The sequence below is a fragment of the Furipterus horrens genome, unplaced genomic scaffold, assembly GCF_987537825.1.
Source record: "Furipterus horrens unplaced genomic scaffold, mFurHor1.1.pri manual_scaffold_7, whole genome shotgun sequence".
Taxonomy (NCBI): domain Eukaryota; kingdom Metazoa; phylum Chordata; class Mammalia; order Chiroptera; family Furipteridae; genus Furipterus; species Furipterus horrens.
Genome location: NW_028327177.1, coordinates 69,718,950 through 69,733,872, shown reverse-complemented (window position 1 = coordinate 69,733,872; position 14,923 = coordinate 69,718,950). Strand labels below are relative to the sequence as shown.

At 35.8% G+C, this 14,923-nt stretch overlaps 1 protein-coding gene across 5 annotated transcripts in view; it reads right to left on the bottom strand.

Annotated features, from left to right (window-relative positions):
- RALYL (RALY RNA binding protein like) overlaps window positions 1-14,923 on the bottom strand; it is an 878,997-nt gene that overhangs the window by 190,213 nt on the left and 673,861 nt on the right. For all 5 annotated transcript variants that reach the window (XM_090282912.1, XM_090282913.1, XM_090282909.1 and 2 more), the window contains one exon: window positions 12,303-12,378. In XM_090282912.1, coding sequence (XP_090139038.1) covers window positions 12,303-12,378 — 76 coding nt within the window. The remainder of the gene's footprint in view (window positions 1-12,302; window positions 12,379-14,923) is intronic.

Genomic DNA, 14,923 nt, shown 5'->3' with positions numbered 1-14,923 from the left:
AATGCAGATTGTCTAATACTTGGCTGCCCACATTGTACCCACCTACAGATAACACTATTTTCCTTGCTTTTTGTTCCTTTAACATTGCATTTTAAATATATTTAATTTTTCAGTTAAAATAGATGCCTGATATTACTTACTTTGTTCATAATGCCTTTATGTGGTTTATGCTAAGTGTTTTCACTTTTTTTACATTCAATTTAGTTCATATTTTCAAATATTGGTTATAAATGTTTCTTTTCTCAACCCTCTAAACATGAGATTTGCCATAATGAGTAGAAATCATAAAGAGTTTTTTAAAAATGAGAGAAAGGCAATCTTTAGTATGGTTTTGTGAACAGTGTTCACCAATAAATTCAGTAAAAAGACATAAGCATAAATACACAAGATATTTTCAGATGTGAAAAAAAATTAGAAGTTACAATGCCACTGAATTCTATAATTTTCACTATATTGCAATAATGTCTTCAGCCTCATGTCATGGACAACTTTAGTAAGAAAAGACAAAGTGCCTCTAACAGCTGCTCAGCAACCCAACTTAAAATGCTATTTCACACATGAAATATTTTGTAGGTCATCCTCTATTTCCATTTCAAACTTAGCTCTTTGTTGGTGTATCACTTTCTTAAAAAGCACATTCTGATTCATTTACTGTCCTTTGACTTGTCAGCATGGTTTGTCCTGCAGCCATAGATTCTCACTGCTAAGAGAGAAAACTGTCATGTACTTGCTCTGTCCAGTATGCCTTTCAAAGCAGTAGTGGCAAAGGACTGAACTACAGCTTTCAATACGATGGAGGGCAGTTACTGTTGGGCAGGTGTCACTGTCTTATTACTGACTCACTAATCTGCACTCAGAACTGCCATTGCCCTGTGTTCCTGATTACTTATTTTATTGCACAATTTAAGGGCTCAGAAATTTTTAGTTATTCATTTTTGAAGATTAGATGAATTCAGCTGCTCCCCCTCACCCTACCCTGAGCTTGTGAGCCTGCTGTGTGGTGACTGATAATGACTGCTTCTCTACACAAGGCTGCTGGACCTGCAAGAATCATGTCAATAAAGTAGCCCTTTCAGAAAATTGACTTTTCTAATAACCATGGTGACTAAAGGAGTGTAGCTCTGAAGTGAAGGGCTATATCAATTGAGCTGTGTTATACAACAAGCACAAAGAATCCTCATTGTTGCCTCTGTGAGTGCTTTTGTAGAATGTTTATCAGCCATCACAGAAAAAATCTGGCTTTTAAATCTCTTTCATTTTTTTCTTAATTTGGTTATAAAATTTTCCTTAAAGAAAATGTGCATTAGGTATGAAAATTACAAACAATATCATCCATAATTTTACTGTTTGAAGACAATGAGAGCTAATATTTTGATCTCATTTTTTCTCAGTATGTTTGTTTCACTTAAATAGTTTTTGTTGTTTGTTTATAAAATATGTACTCTTTATAATTGTATGCTATTTATATAATTTTTCTCTTTTTTTGCTACTCAGATCTTAAGGCTTTTCCCATGTCAAAATAAACACCTTATTTTAAGTATTGCATCTAATAGAAGTGCCATACTCACCATTGCATAATATTTTGGTCAGATCTGATTACTCAGTATTATAAATAAAACTGCAAAACATATTTGGAGTATAATTTCAATTTTTTTTTTACATTTTTAAAGTAGGATTTTCTTAGATACACATTCAAAAATGGAATTACCTAGTTAAAAGATATGACTATTTTCAGATCCTGAATAGAGTTTGAAAGAAAAAAATAAATTCAATAAAGAAGTAACTGTCCTTACGTTAGTCTCTGGATTGGAAAGCCAACAGCAGAATCCCAGAATGTTAGAAATGGGAATACATTAAGAAGTCACTTAGTTCTACTCCTTTGTGTTGTTATGAAAAAGTTTGGCTTAAAAGAGGTTGGTTGCTTCTAATCAGCTAGCTGGCTCTTACACTGTGTGGGTACAGGCTACCTGACTTCCAGTCCAGCTCCTTCTGATGACCAGTGATGTCTTTTGGGACAGAGTGGTTCTAACAATAAACAGAGATTTTTCCCCAGAGAGAAGATGTTTCAAATATTGAAATGCAAACAATATAGCATCTAGTTTCACTCAAACAAGTCCCTTGTGCTTTTATTCAACCTCACAGACATCCAAGAACTCCATGTCAGTGCTAGAGTTTGGAAGGAGATCCTTTACACTCTTCTGATTTTTAACAATACCAACAAGAATGAATTATCAATTTAGAAATAAATTTTAAAAGTTTAATAGATTTAATTAACTTCCAAAGAAAACCCATTTTGGAGAGAAGCACTCATCATGCATGGCTGACATAATCTTGTGCAACTTGGCTGCTTTTTTCTCCTTCACCCCTCTAGACATCAAAAAATGAGTCATTTTGCTTTCTTTTTAGTACTTATAACTAAATCAGAAAAATTACCCTTGCAAGGAAACCAATTAGTTTATATAATTTTTATTATAAATGTGTAAACTGTTTTCTAATCAATATATTTAAAGCCATCCCAAGCTAACAAAATTATAAACTTCACTTTTTTACTTGCTCATAATTAAAACTTCAAAAAATGTCCTTCTAAAACTCAATCTTTTCTCTTAGCTTATAATTTGTGATCAGTATTTTTACACTTGAATTGACAGGGGAGATACAGTTTTATAAAGATAATAGAATTAGTTCATTTTATAAAATAATAATTGTCTAGTTTCTCATTAATTTACTACATCCATCTATAGGACAGATATTCAATCCTTCTTTTGTCCTCACATTTTGTATGGCTCAGACATTCTTCTACATTGTGACACATTTCTTATTTCTATTTTTCCCAGTTGTTAGAAGAAAAGCGGTCTTTGTGGCCATGAAGTGTCCTCATGTGTATGATGGGAATGTGAGAGGGAGCCAGTGCTTCAGAGGAGCCATTAGTAAGGTGGCCTGAAGCCTCACCCTCTGGGAAGGAGCTTAATAAAAGGAACTTCCCTCTCATCAATCTTTAAAATGCCAGTCCTTAAATACCACTCTCAACTGCGTTTTTAAACAATATTAGACAAAAATCCTAAAAACTTAAAACTTAAGACTCTCTCTTAGAAATTAGTGAAGAGATTTCCTTCCCTTATTTTTTCTTTGAGTATTTACTTTAGAAAACTTGCCATTGTGAGAACTTTATCCTCTCTTTTAAAAAATATAAATCCTTTTAAAGACTAGATAGGTCTTCATGACCCAGGCATATCTTTTCTCAAGAACCTGCGGCCTGCTCTGAAATGTAGGCATTGAGGAAGACTGCCTCATCTCCCAGTCTCTGTGGGAAAGCAGAGAGCAGGGACCTGGCTTAGGTAGACACCTGGTTCCAAGCTGCAAAACTACTACCTGTCCTAAAGATATGAGCCATTAACTTTCCTCTGGATAGAGCCAGTTGCCAATTGGTTAACACAGATGGTTACCCCAATTACCAGGTGAATCTAGGATGAACTATATGTGATAAACAGTACTGTCCAGTTCTCTGACTGTGAGGACTGGCTATTATTTATTTTGAAGATATGTGTGGACTGGGTTATATCTGTTTTCCTATATCAAAGGGTGATTTTTTTCCTGTTTTTATAATATCCCAGTGGATTATCTGTGATGGGCATAATATTCTGGGTTAGCCCTTATTCAACCTAAGAGTGTTGTCTTTATCTGCTACCTTTGTGGAGAGGATTTCTAGGTTGAGAGATTTTGTTTTTATTAGAAACAGTGTAAGGAGAGGAAACCAGTTCCACACTAAATTTTTTTTGTCTTTAATTTGATTCGTTTAAAAATAAGACTTTATAGAGGCATTTCAATTTTTTTCATGCTCCCTTCCATGAAGCCTTGTATCATGGGAAACACATCCTGGAATTCTGAACTTAAAGTGTAGGCAGAAGGGAAATGAGCTCCTGGTGAGAAACAAGGAATGAAGTAACTCATCAAGATTAAAAACAAGCAACTTTCAATGTATCTTAGGTTGGACAAGGCCATAAATTCTCTATTATGGATTATTCTAAAATAGCAGGTCATTGGACCTAAAAATAATGACCAAAAACCAGAAGTGAAGAAAACAAAAGAAATCAGCATTGACAGTGAAGACATTCCACCTTGCAGGGGTGATATAGTCCAGAGTGCACCTTCTTCCCAGGCAGAGGCTTCCCAATGGCCCAGTCTCATGAGGACGCCCATGCTCCTTCACCCTGGGCACATGAGCAGTGCTGCTGTGGGCTATCTAACTTTAATGCCCCATCATGCAAAGTACCCACAACACAGATACAATGAGACACAAAGAAAATATGGCACAAAAGGCTAAAAGCTTGTCTTGCTGATAAGGAGCTTTCATTCAACAGAAAACCCTATTGTCACAAGTGAAAGAAAGCAACTCATTCATGACAGCCTTTAACATCTGAAGAGCAGTAAAGTTAGCAGTTATAAGGAGAGTTGTATGATTTCATTTATACCTGCCAACTACCAGGAGGTGGTGGAATTTCAGCCCCTTCCCTCCAATGCTTGGTTGACCATGCCTATGCATTTATCCCCACCCCAGAGTGGGAGTACTAAGTGAAAAGTCATAAACACCCAATCATAGGGAATGGCAGACAAGCCATCCCAGGGTCACCAGCTCTTGCTTTCTTCGCTGACCTCTACACAGCTCTGTGAGTAACTTGAACCTGGCTGCTCTGTAGGCTGACACTCTTTGTAAGGTTCATCTGTTTGTCACAGGACGGTACATTGCCTTGGGAGAAGCAGAAAGGAAGAATGTGACTTGTTCTGCTGCAGTTTATCCTTGGCTTTTACTGAAAGACTTCACAAGAAGAGTTCCATTAGTTTAAAAATATTTTGTTTTTGTGACTCTGTGTGTCATGACTGCTACTGAGGGCAGTATCAACTATGCTGGTTGGGTGATTTCATATATGATTAGTTCCTCTCAGAAGAAAGGGGTAGGTAAAGAATAGTTTCTCATCTCAGATTAGAATACTCTGTTTTAATAGATGGTTATATAAATTATCATTAAATGCTAACTTATAATTCCTTATTATTGTGTAATTTTTCTAAGTGTACTTTGTCTGATCCTAACTGCCCTCCCCATCCCAACCCTTCCACAGCTTTCCCTAATTTTTGGCTCTTATTATTTCCCTCTTTTTAAAATTGGTGCATGGTTTTGCTTCTTTTGATTTTTATCATAAATTACCTCTAAACAAATAAATAAAACTACAGTCTTTCAAAAACGCTTAGAGATAGATACCTGGCATTAAGGAATTGCACAATCCAGTCTTTCTTTACGATCACCATGTTTTTTTCATATTCAAGAAGGTGTTCTGGATATTTGTGCATAAAACAATAACAGGAGGGGGTGGGTTGGGTGAGGGAGAGAAATTAGGGGAAAAGGGGACAACTGTAATTGAAAAACCAAAATTAAAAAAAAAAAAGTTATGTTCCTGATGACAGCGATGAAAAAAAAACAATAACAGAAGACTCTAAATTTGTCATTCGTTAACCTAGCAAAGAAGTGTCTGCAGCGGGACTATTTTAATGGGTATTGTGTCAGCATTTCTTCAAACATTTTAGATTAAAAGGTTTATAAATTACATTTCTGTGTGTGAAATATGAGTGACACACTATAACTAAACATAATATTTAAAAAATTCTTCTTCAGGCAATTATAGAAAATGCTGATGTGTTTAGTTGACTGTGCACATTTTGTCAACATTTTCATAGCTAAAGGCTAATTTAAAATCATTTATTTAAACATTTTATTACAGATATTTCTTTAAATAATTGTAAGACTGAGAGTAACTAAATTTTGTAGAATATCTGTAACAGATCCAGGCTCCTTAAATATATCATTTTCAGGAAACTTCTATTCTACCTGTAGGTGCCAGGCATGCCTAACACTCTTAAGATATTTGAACAATTATAACCATCCAAAAAGGGAATAAACAGGTCATTTTCTGCTTTAACAGGAGTTCGTGTTATCTTGGGAAGTGTGAATTAAAAGGAACTCACCCTCAATTACCTAGATGTATAAATATTCAGCTTAGAGTGTTAGAAGTGGACTTTTTTTGTATTTTCTCTTGCAGATATTGGCAATCACACTTTTCCATGCCTGTAATTTGGTTGAAAAGACTGGATGGGAGGAAAAAGAGATTGTAGTTGCTACACAGACCCTGCAACAACCTAATTTAAAAATATTTAAATGTAATATTGAGAAAGAAGAACAAAGTTAGCAGTATTACACTGCCTGATATCAAACTATTATTCTACATGGCCATAGTAGTAAAAGTAACATGTTGCTGGCATAAAAACAGACACATAGATCTATGGAAAAATAGGGAGCCCAGAAATAAACACGTGCATATATGGTCAACTAATCTATGACAAAGGAGGCAAGAACATACAATGAAGTAAAGATAGCCTATTCAATAAATGGTGTTGGGACAAGTATATGCAAAAAAAGAAAAGAAGAAACTAGATGACTTTCTCATACCATATAAAAGAATAAACTCAGATAGATGAAAAACATAAAGACTCAAAGCCATAAAACTAATAGAAGAAAATCCAGTATACACTTTGATATTACTCTAAATAATATATTTTTTTGATATATCTGCTTGGGTAAGGGAAAAAAAATAAACAAATAAAACTACATCAAACTAAAAGTTTTGCATAGCAAAGGAAACCATCAAAAAAATGAAAAGGCAACTTACTCAATGGAAGAAGATATTTGTCAATGATACATTAGATAAAGGGTTAATATCCAAAATACATAAAGAATTCAAACATCCTACTTTCAAATTGACCTTCTTGGGAATGTCAGTCCTGGGGCTTGTGTCCATTTCAGAAGGACAGAATGTTGTGCAGGGACAGGGACATTTCCATGATATCCTCACACTCCATTTAAAACCAGAGTCCACCCATGGATTGCTTTCTGAGTGGGCCCACCTGACCAGGCAGGCGAAATGAAGCCTTTACCAGTACAGAGGGAGACATTGACACATGAAGTATGACACTTCCTGTGTATGATCCCTGACATTAGAAAAAGAGACAGAAAATGCTTAAATAATAAAAAACTAATTGTAAACATTTCTCAGCACACAGAGCAAGTCAATGCAGCAGAGGTGTCCAGAAAACTTTTCCTTTATATTGATTTTTGCTATTTAGCATTAGCTGAAATTAGCTTCTATTACTTTCCTTTCCATTCAAGGTTGTAGGGGACATTTTGGGTCCCCTGAAGATCTCCTTTCTCATGATGTGACAGAGTCACCAGGAAAGACGGTAATAAGACTCATGAAGATCAAGTGTCAAGTCACCAGAAATTGCACAGTCACCTTGCTTGGTCCATATTACGAAAGATTTTTGATCACTGAAGTTCCTGTAGCACAACTGATATTTATTGCTACTACCACCAGTTTGGGTGACCTTAAAATGATGATACTGTAACTTATCTTGTGACAATCTTGATTCCCATGGTCACCTTTGTGGGGTGGGAAAGTTGCTATGAAAGACATCTGTAGAATTTCGTAGACCACATTTGGGAACAATATTGAGTAATATCAATGCAATGAGTGGGATGAAGCACTACATTTTCCATGTCTTTCTGGGCTAAGATGGCTGCCTCTAGGTAAATGAAAACCTGCTCTTGTCTAGCTCTGTTAAATTGTCAGCTTTCCTCACATCAGACAGGAAATGTTTGTCTCCTCTACAAGCAGAAAAGAAACCATCACATAATCTTTCAGCAATGATTTAGCACCAATTGGACTTGGCATGCTAGGAAGCTCACTTTCTAGGGGGATATTATTATTTTGGAACACCACAGAAATAGTATGATGGACAGAACACATTTGAAGCAGTAAGTTATTAAAAGTTACAATATTTTCTCCAGAGAATGTATTTGCTATTCACCATTAGGATGAGGTCCAATATTTACGGAATGTTCACAAATGACTAATTATCTTTCCTATACAAATAACCTCTAATGAGAGACATTTTTATTTCAAGTGATATTTTCATGAATTGTCTTTATGAATTCAGGTCCAAGATGGAAATAATTTCTTGTTTCTCCCTTCCCTCAACCCTAACCCAAATGCTGTTTATCACTTCTTCCTTATTTTTTTCATCAGAGCCATGTGATCATTCTCCCAGCTGGAAACCTTGGACATGTCTGTGACTTCTGATTCATCCTACACCCCATTTCTATTCACTCACCACATTCAAATGGCTCCTTGTTACCTGCAGAGTAAAAGCCATATTGCTGTCATCTGATACGCAGGCCTACAGGGATCTGGAGAGGCTGGGTCACTATAATGTTCCAGTTATTCATTCTATGCAAGTGGCCTATCCAACCTCCATCATGAGAGCCTATTCTTGGTTGCTGTGCCTGTGTCATTTGCATACTCTGTCTGGTGTGCCTTCCCCTTGGTCTGCTGAGTGACTGCCTGCTTGTTCAGAAGCCAGCTCAAGTAGCCTCCAGACTTTCCATCCCCTTTTCTGGTAACAGAATCAGTATTGCTCTCATTTGTTTTCTTACTGAACTGTATACATTTATGTTCATTGATGTTTTTTATTTATATGTAGACCTGTCCAGGAAGTATCCAGCCACATACTATAAAAAATACAGACATTTATTGAAGAAGATACATGATACAACAAACATTGTACATAGGACCATGGTACCTCAGTCCCCTTCAAAGTAGGCACCTTATAACCTCACACAGTTCTCCCAGCACATCTTCTATTGTTCAAAACACTCTGCAAAATTCTTTGTTGGAACTGCCATCAGCTTCCCCAATGTATTTTCCTGAATTGCATTGGCAGTCTGAAACCTCTTTCCTTTCAAAGGTGATTTTAGTTTTGGGAAAATTCAGAAGTTGTAGGGCCCCAAATCTTGGCTGTAGGGGGGCTGAGATATCTCTGATCTTTGTTGATTGCAGCCCATACACTTTCAATGTTCTCAGGTGTTTGGCTTATTGCAGGCTTTCCAGAATGTGGATCACTTTCAATAGATTTTTAACCACTTTTGAAGTGTTTATGCCACACTTTTATTCGCACTGCACTCATTGCATTGTCCCTGAAAGCTTTTTGAATCACCTGAATATTTTCTACAGAGGAATTTTCAAGCTTAACACAAAATTTGATGCAGATTTGTTGTTCTACTTGCTCATTTTGAATGTGACATGCTCACTCAATGGCATCTACTGCCCCCACTAATACAGTGAAGTCATCATTGTTCATGCATGTTCATTCCAGTCCATTCTCCTTAGATGACAGATTACATCAATGTCCTGCAAACCATTCTTGTTATATTAACAATGGCTGGCCTTTTCCTCGACAGACCTTGTATACCTAATTCATGTATAAGACAAGAATTATTTTTCAGCTTTACTATATTTAAAAAATTTTTGTGTCTTCCGGTATACCATATTAATTTTGCACATGATAAGTGCTTAGTACAGCCTGTTGAGCTAAATCAAAAGCTTTGTTATGAGAAGTAACAAGGTGAGTGATGTCTCAGTGGATATTCCATGTCTATATTGCTTTGTGGTTGATGATGGAGAGGAAATGGTCATAGGTGGAGAAGAAAGTCTGATGGCAAACCATTTCCATCCCCAAATGAGCAAATGGATGCAGATACATAAATCAGAGGTTACTACGATTTAACTACTTTTATTTCATTATCTCCTCTCCTTGCCCTGCAACCAGGGCAATTTTTGGTGCCAAGAAGATCAGTTACCACAGTGACAGACTCTGGAAAACACACAATAAGTATGTCTTGTATAAATGAGTGAATGAACAAATAAAATCATTGCAGCCCTTTTATTTTATAAGTAAGGAAACAGACTCAATGATGCAAAGAACAGGAAAGAAGAAAGCACTTCTCTTCAAGCTGCTACCACCTTCACATTCCATACACCAAGTTTCACCTTACCAAGAAAATTACACAACTATTATATTAGATAAAGAACTTGAAGCTCAAATCTGTGCTCTGTGGTCACACAAATAGGTGGTAATGCATGTTCTTACGTGACATACAATGTAGTGATGGACAGAAACATAACTGATTATTGGTTTTGAAGGGCAGGAATCTCTGCTTTTCATAACCTGTGCTCGTGAGATGGTAGCAGAAGAGGAGATAGCTATAAGCTAGAGGCAAGATAACCACACTTGAAGGCTGTCAGAGTTCAGCTCCTGATCTTGTTACCTGACTCCAGGCAAATTTTTCCATGTCTCAGAAGCTTACTTTTCTCATCTGTTTAGCCAGGCACATAACATCAACCTGGAGTTTGGTGGTGAATAGATAAATAATGACTATGAAAACACAGTTGGTTCACACAAAAATGAGGCATTATTATTATTAAGCTTCTGTAAGGATGAGAAAACATGCATGAAAGGCTTTCTCAGAGGCACTCGCTTCTCTTTGTTCTTTTTGTTGCCGTTTGTCAATTTCAGCAGGTCCCAGCCGTCATTTGTGTAAACAGATGAAAATAGCATACATATGCATTTCCCCACTATTGTGGTTTGTGTATAATATGTCATATTGAAATGAACTTCTGCTTCTAATTCTTTCAAATTCACAACCCAACATAACAGTAATAGAGAGATAACAGTTTCAAAGACATTTGTTTCTTCTCACAAACATCTATTCTCATAAGAAAATCAAATCACTCCAAAAACATGGAAAATGGGAAAATTAACATCACTGCATGGATAGTGGTAACTCTTTGATGAGAAAGAAGGTCATTGCCTTTTTTTAATAACTGAAATATTGGCTTTTCAGATATTCTGCATTATCTGCAGCACTGTGCATCTATTTATAAATGAATCTGACCAGAAAATACTTTTTAGTTCTCAACTGTACAAACATTTCCCTTGGTTGGTGACTTCACCTCCTACCTTTCACAGCAAGACTGTCCTATGAGCAATTATCAACATTTGTTAATTCACATAGCTTTTTATTTTTATGTAAAAATTTTCAGTTAAAATTAAGTAAATTTACACAACGAAAATAATAAGATCAATTAAGATACATTTTTAATATATCTTTTAAGATCTCTGACGGTTATTTGTTAGAGAGCATTGGGGCATCAGGGTCTCAGAAGTCACCTAATTCTGACCCTTTTATTTTATATAGTTTGAAAAATGAGGCTCTGAGTGGCTGGAAAAAAAAAAAAAGAAATGCTGGTGTTCAGAGAACAAGGACAAAGATACATCCAAGCTATCTTTTGAGTACACTATATTGTATCAGAACATAATCAATTGTGAAACATGTAACTCAATTCTCCTTTATCCAAATGATATCAGGGGAAAAGGAGTCCTTGTTAACACTTGCATTAGCTCATTGGATGTGGGCACTGATGGAGTGATGATAGGAATCTGAGAGAGGCCAGAATCAATTGGATGACAGGAGAGTTCAATAGCTCAGGGCAGTTGGCTGCATCTAGCAGGGAATTTAGCAGAGAGATGCAATATCAGCATTTACAGCACAGAAACCAATGGAAAAAGTACATGAAGTGGGGCATAAGGCTTAGTAGCAGAACATGACTTTTTTTCAGAAAATCCAAAAGTTCCAAGAATTTACTTTTTCCCCCCCAAAATTGACCAAATTTTACTTAATTTAAAAAAAGTGCACACAGAACAATAAAGATGCTAAATGTAGTTTACTCTCTTCAGCTAGTATTGAGATTATAGGTTTAGGCATTGATAAATAGAAGCATGTAGAGGAAAAGCCCAGAATGTTAAATGGACTCAAATCATAAAATATTCTTAAAGGGACTGAAAATGTCTCTGGAGAAAAAAGAATACTGTATTGTTGTTTGAGGGGAAATGGAAGTGCAATGAACATGTACTCTGTCACAAAAAGAGGCTGAAGACCAAGTGGATGGAATTTGAGGTGTGTCATTGGAAGACATGAGTCAATATTAGTGCCATCATTTTCCAGTTATGTGACTGTGGGAATTTCTCAGAAACTGCAGATCAATTTCTCAATCTCTAAGATGAGAGTTGCAATATCAACATTGCAGCATTGCTGTAAAAATTAGATTAAATCAAACAACTTCTGTGAAACACTTACAGTACATGGCATATAATAGTTAACAAATACTGACCTTCTCCCCACATGTCAGGAAGTCATGTGAGACCTTTTTTAGATTTTATTAGAGAACTATCTTTTAGAAGATTAAGTGATGAGAAGGTTAGGCATCCAAGATCCCAGCTAATGCTGCAGGATGTATTGATGTGTTGACCACTAGCATTCTGTTCTACTACCACATATCATAAGATAGTACTTATTTACTCACCTATAAAGTGCAGAAAGGGGCCTCTTGTTTCCGGGTTTTGGTCTGTAGGGTTTGGGTTCTCCTGCCATGTTGATATCTGAAAGCATAATATAAAATATCACAGGTTAAACAAATATGAAACCATTTGAGGAAAGTAAACCATGAAGTTTAATTTTTCTTCCTGCTATTTGTTAGTGCAAATATTATGTGTTGTTCATTCATTCAACAAGTATTTACTGAGCACCAGCTCTAGGCAAGGCATGGTTTGAGTCACATCATGTACTGAATAGGTTAGATCCATGGCCTTATAGAAATCATCTTATACTGTGGAAAACAGATTGTAGGCAACAGACATAATAAGCTAGAAACATATATAACATATTGAAAGATGATAAGTAGTTTCAAAAAAATAAAATATTGAACAAGGTAGGAAAATTGGAATGCTAACAAAGAATGAGGAGACAGAAAGAGAAAAAAGAGAAGAGAGAGGAGAGAAACACATCATTTGTTTCAGGAACTAAAACTCTGATAAGTCATTAAGCTTAAAAAAGAAGCTTACACACATGAAAAAAGAGTATTTGCATACAATTAACCAAACTTAATCTTTAAAAAAATGTGTAAAACCTAAGAAATTGGAAAGTTGAGTGGCAAAGGTTTGGGAAATGACACCAACCACTGGATTTAACACATTAACATTTTCAAAGGCTAATAAAAAGGAAAATCTAAAGGAGGCAAACTTGAAGAAAAATTTGGAAGAAGTGAGGGATATTGTGTTACAAAAAGAAGAGAAGACTTTTTCTTGTGGAGTAGACTCAATACACTCTAAGGATGGTTGAGCCACCCTCAGTGAAGACAGCCAAAGTTTTTAGAAAAAATATAATGTACCTCTTTTTAAGAAGCTAGCAAGAAATGTCCTTACAGACATTGAATAAGCTTAAATACATAATTTCCCTTTGAATGCATGGTAATTTATTCCAAAATATGAAAATTAATATGCTCTACATTGCTTTACTGGCCTTCATCTAAAATCCAGTGATAGTGCACAGGGATGAGGGTGAAAGGGGTTGATTGTGATCAAAGGACAAGGGAGAGCAGGCAGGGAGCTCAGTTAATCAGTGAACATAAAGCCTTGCCAAGGTTGTGATTAAGCAGCATTTCCTTTGTACTGAACTTTATAAAGACAAAATTTAAGTGTGCCTTCAGAAAAACCCAGTTTCTCTAGAAGCCAAAGCTCTGGTTGTCACATCTCATGAGCTATTGGCCTTGAAGGAACTGTATGACATCTAACAGTACACTCTGTGGTTGGTGACAGAGAGACCACTGAGGCTTTCTTCCTTGACTGTCCTGGCAGTCCGTAAGTGACTCACAGGTGAGGCAAGAAGAAGAATGACAAAGGTTACATTTTATGCCACTCTCATAAGATAGAGGCTTTGGAACAAAATGTTAAGATACAGAAATTAAGGTGTCATTTCTTAAATTCTTGAATTTTCAAACGTATTCATACTAAATACTAATATTTAGAAATCTCATAGTATCATCAAGAAAGGATGTGGATTTAATCATTATCCACAAATTATTCGTAGATAGTCCACAAAATTATAGTTTCATTCTTACTTATTGTGTAGAATTACTTCTGGAAGTGGACTCCAGTCTCTGAATATTAGAATCATATTTATGTTGAAATTGTTGTTAAAATTAGGTAAGCACCATTAAAAAGCAGTCTCTTGAGGAGTTTCTATTTGGGTTCACCTGTGTGGAGGAATGGCCCTGCCCCCTCTCCAGGCACAGGGACAAAGCAGAGGGAATTGTAGCTTTGTGCATGGATGGGACATGACTCGACACAGCAGACTTCCACATGGAAGAAGGAGGAACATGTGACATTATGAGCCTCTATAAGGACGAACTGAGAAGCTTACAGAATGGTACCTATATCTAGTTTGATCATCCAATATTTCAAGTTAGCATGAAAAAATACATGGAAAAGACAACATTTACTGCAAAATTATCCTTCTAATGTTAAACCTCAGATTCAAATATTTGAAAAATATTCTGTTGGGGGAGGTAGAAGAGGGTAAAGGGGAGATAAATGGTGATAGAAGATTTGACCTGGGGGAATGAACACACAATACAATACACAGATGATGTATTATTACAATTGTACACCCGAAACCTATATAATTTTATTAACCAACATCACTCCGCTAATTCAACAAAAAAGTAAAAAAAAAAAAAAAAATCTGTTGGGCTACTACGACTCTTCACAGTGAATTGCTTAAAATATACTAAGTGTTCTAAAAAATAAGTTTTCTTTTCTTCTTTAAACTAAAGCAATATCAATATGCCATGAGAGAAATAACTAGAAAGTTAAAGAACTGCAATAAATCAATAAACTGAACCTCTTAGGATTTGAGGTACATGAGATACAGCAGAGGGGATACAGGTACTTTTGTGAAATGTCTTCCTCAGAAATGATAGCTAAAATGTGGAAATACGTTTACATGGCCAATTCCTGGTAGTGTACTACTAGAAATGATAGTAAGAGCATTTTATTCTTTTATACTTTGACTCTTGTGAATATAGTTACCTCCAACTCTATACCCAAGCAAGTGAGACTGTCCTTTCTACTCCCCCATTTCACTTTT